At 55.8% G+C, this 2,570-nt stretch overlaps 2 protein-coding genes across 3 annotated transcripts in view; both read left to right on the top strand.

Moving 5' to 3' along the window:
• Positions 1-11: 11 nt before the first annotated feature.
• Positions 12-1,686, top strand: PPTG_16121. 2 transcript variants are annotated; one of them, XM_008913445.1, is made up of 3 exons: positions 12-518; positions 595-1,202; positions 1,287-1,686. In XM_008913445.1, exons 1-3 carry the CDS (start codon positions 94-96, stop codon positions 1,400-1,402), a joined length of 1,149 nt encoding a protein of 382 aa, XP_008911693.1. In that variant the 5' UTR covers positions 12-93; the 3' UTR covers positions 1,403-1,686. The 2 variants fall into 2 exon arrangements, with proteins under 2 accessions (XP_008911693.1, XP_008911694.1); XM_008913446.1 differs by having other exon boundaries at positions 595-1,686.
• A 73-nt stretch (positions 1,687-1,759) lies between these two features.
• PPTG_16120 (hypothetical protein) overlaps positions 1,760-2,570 on the top strand; it is a gene marked incomplete at its 3' end in the record, with an annotated part of 3,145 nt that continues 2,334 nt past the window's right edge. The window contains exon 1 of the mRNA XM_008913444.1: positions 1,760-2,552. Coding sequence (XP_008911692.1) covers positions 1,794-2,552 — 759 coding nt within the window. The 5' untranslated portion in view covers positions 1,760-1,793. The remainder of the gene's footprint in view (positions 2,553-2,570) is intronic.

The following is a 2,570-nucleotide window of genomic DNA, read 5'->3' as shown; positions in this document are numbered from 1 at the left end:
GAGGTTGCCCTTCGGTTTGAAAATTCAAAAGCTACCCCGAAAGTTCAAGCTCGTGCCTCATTACGAGATTCCCATACAAAAAGCAACGTTGAGATGGCCGCCCAGATCGCCGATCGCAGCAACGCCGCCATGAGCTTCAACAGCGGCGAGAGCGCACCTGAGCTGTCTAAGCTGGAGGCCACGCGCCTGGCACTGGCGCAGGAGCAGAAGAAGCGCATCGACGCCGCCGTGGCGCGCGTGACCGGCAAAAAAGAAGGCGGAAAGCGGAAGGGCCTGAGCTCGCCCGACACTGGCCACCGTAGCAAGAAGAGCAAGACGGTGGTGGACGTGGCCAGTGACCAGGTGGACAAGAAGAACTCGATCGCGCGTAGGATGGTGGACAGGTTCTCTGCTATGCCCGAGCCTGAACGCGAGCAGGATATTGACCAGCAGAACAAACCCACGACGCGCTCTGTGTCCACGCAGCAGTTTGTAGCTCGCTCTACGATGGTTGCCAGTCCGCCGGACAATGCGCTACGGTAGGACGCTACATAGAGGAAGAAGAAGGATGTAGGTAGAGGCTGACGGATTAAGTGTGTATTGTTGATGCTCCAGTGAGACGGCAGAGAAGGTGGTGACCACAACGGCTACGACGGTGGAAAAGGTAGTGGAGAAGAAAGAGAATGTTGATGAAGACGCTACTCCCGCTGAGGAGCAGGAAGAGGAGGACGAGAAGGACCAATGGGATGGACCCACCACCAACTACCACGTGAAGCAGCTCGGTCTGGACGATAAGGTGGACATTTACGCGCCTGTGGCACAGCAACAGCATGACGTACAACGCGTACGTGAGCGTGCCAAGTACATGCCTAGTATTAGCGGCGAGAGCATCAACACGATCAAGACATCGAGTGATTCGGAGGCCGATTCGGATTTCGCACCAAAGGAACGTCTTAGTCAGGAGAGTGAGGAGTCGGACGCTGTGTCGCTGCCTGAAGTTGACGCTAGCGAGACTCAAGCACTTGCTGAAGAGGCAGAGGAGTTCGATAAGCAGACTGCGATTCAGACGGCTGAAACTCATCGAACGTGGACCAAGCGGGTGTTCGTGTACACGCCGCTGTTTATTGTGGCAATTATTGTGCTAGTATTTGCTCTTCTCTTTGCGATCGACTGGTCACAGGAGACGTTCCAGTTCTGCGAGATTGATGCCAAGAGTGCAGAGGGTACGTTGTCCTGGTTTGTACAGCTTTTTGTGGATCTAGCTCTCACCTTTAATTGCTGAACGTGTAATCCTGTTGCTGCTGCAGGCTCCGAGGAGATTTTCTCGTGCGCTTCGTTTGTGCAAACTCAGTCGTTGATCAAGTCCACCCTTCGGCAGACTGCGGAGAAGGTGCAGGAGACAGTGCAGTCGTATTTCGAGTAAGCTGAAGCATGGATGTACCTGTCATTTGCCGCCGTGGTGCCAGCCGTCAAGGGAGTCCTGGAGCCGGCAGACAGGTAGGCAAGGGAGGATCTTCACCGCCGCGGCACAGCGGCGGATGCGGCCGGATATATTAGTAGTTTGCATTTGCATAGTGCGTTGATGGATTTGATAACTTAGGAGTAACACGGACACATGCCACCACAGCCACCACTAGATGCGTTGATGCAAGCAGAAGATCGCCACATGTGTAGCCATTTCTAATGCAAAAAAAACGTCAGCCAAGCAAAGTCGATATCATATTTCAAAGGGGACACTAACATCCACCCAATCACAAGTTCGTCTCATTTCCCATACAAAGGCCAAGTGCCCTGCCCCCGAGAGCTCCTTGATCATGGCGACCACCAAGACCGTGCTGTCCTTCGAGGGTGAGCGCGAGCTCGTGACGGAGGTGCGCGCCCACGAGTTGGTGCAGACATACGCGAATTCAGAGGCGCAACCGCCAGCCTTCACGCACATCACGCTGCGCAACAAGAGCTACACCATCGAAGCTGCTCATGTGATTGCTGCATTCTTCTCGCGTCTGGAGGCACGCGGCGCTTTCGCTCAGCTCACGAGCGTGGACTTTGCGGATATGATTGCTGGCCGCCCTGAAGACGAGGCGCTGCAGGTGTTGGCCACGCTCTGCGACGCGCTGAGCGCCATCAAGTCGCTGACGCGCATCGATCTGAGCGACAACGCTCTAGGCGAGAAGGGAGTGCGTGCCTGCTTCGGTCTGTTGCAGAACCAGGAGAAGCTGCAGCACATGTACTTCTGCAACAACGGTATCTCGGCTGCGGCTGCAGGCGTCATTGCCGAGGAGGTACTGCTGTTCCGCGGTCAGGACACCCCCACCAAGCTCGAGACCTTCCACTTCTACAACAACATGAGCGGCGACGGCGGCGCCATTGCATTGGCCAAGTTGTTGCCACTGTCGCCGGCGCTCAAGGACCTGAGATTCTCAGCCACGCGTGCCCAGAGGGAGGGAAGTCTGACGTTTGCGAAGGCTCTGGCTTCGCTCACGAAGCTCGAGAAACTCGACCTGAGTGACAACACCTTTAAGGCCCAGGGAGGCGAGGCTATTGCTGCTGCAGTCAAGAACATGCCCAACTTGGTGGAGATCAACCTTCGT

This window comes from Phytophthora parasitica, assembly GCF_000247585.1.
Source record: "Phytophthora parasitica INRA-310 unplaced genomic scaffold supercont2.53, whole genome shotgun sequence".
NCBI lineage: Eukaryota > Oomycota > Peronosporomycetes > Peronosporales > Peronosporaceae > Phytophthora > Phytophthora nicotianae.
The sequence above is the reverse complement of the archived record's forward strand: the minus strand, read 5'-3'. Positions and strand labels throughout refer to the sequence as shown.

What these genes read in the sequence shown, in the direction of transcription:
- PPTG_16121 (XM_008913445.1), top strand. Translation starts at nt 94, where the DNA reads ATGGCCGCCCAGATCGCCGATCGCAGCAACGCCGCCATGAGCTTCAAC. An exon ending in CCGCCGGACAATGCGCTACG is followed by an intron (nt 519 to 594) that starts GTAGGACGCTAC and finishes TTGATGCTCCAG; the next exon opens with TGAGACGGCAGAGAAGGTGG. An exon ending in TGATGCCAAGAGTGCAGAGG is followed by an intron (nt 1,203 to 1,286) that starts GTACGTTGTCCT and finishes TTGCTGCTGCAG; the next exon opens with GCTCCGAGGAGATTTTCTCG.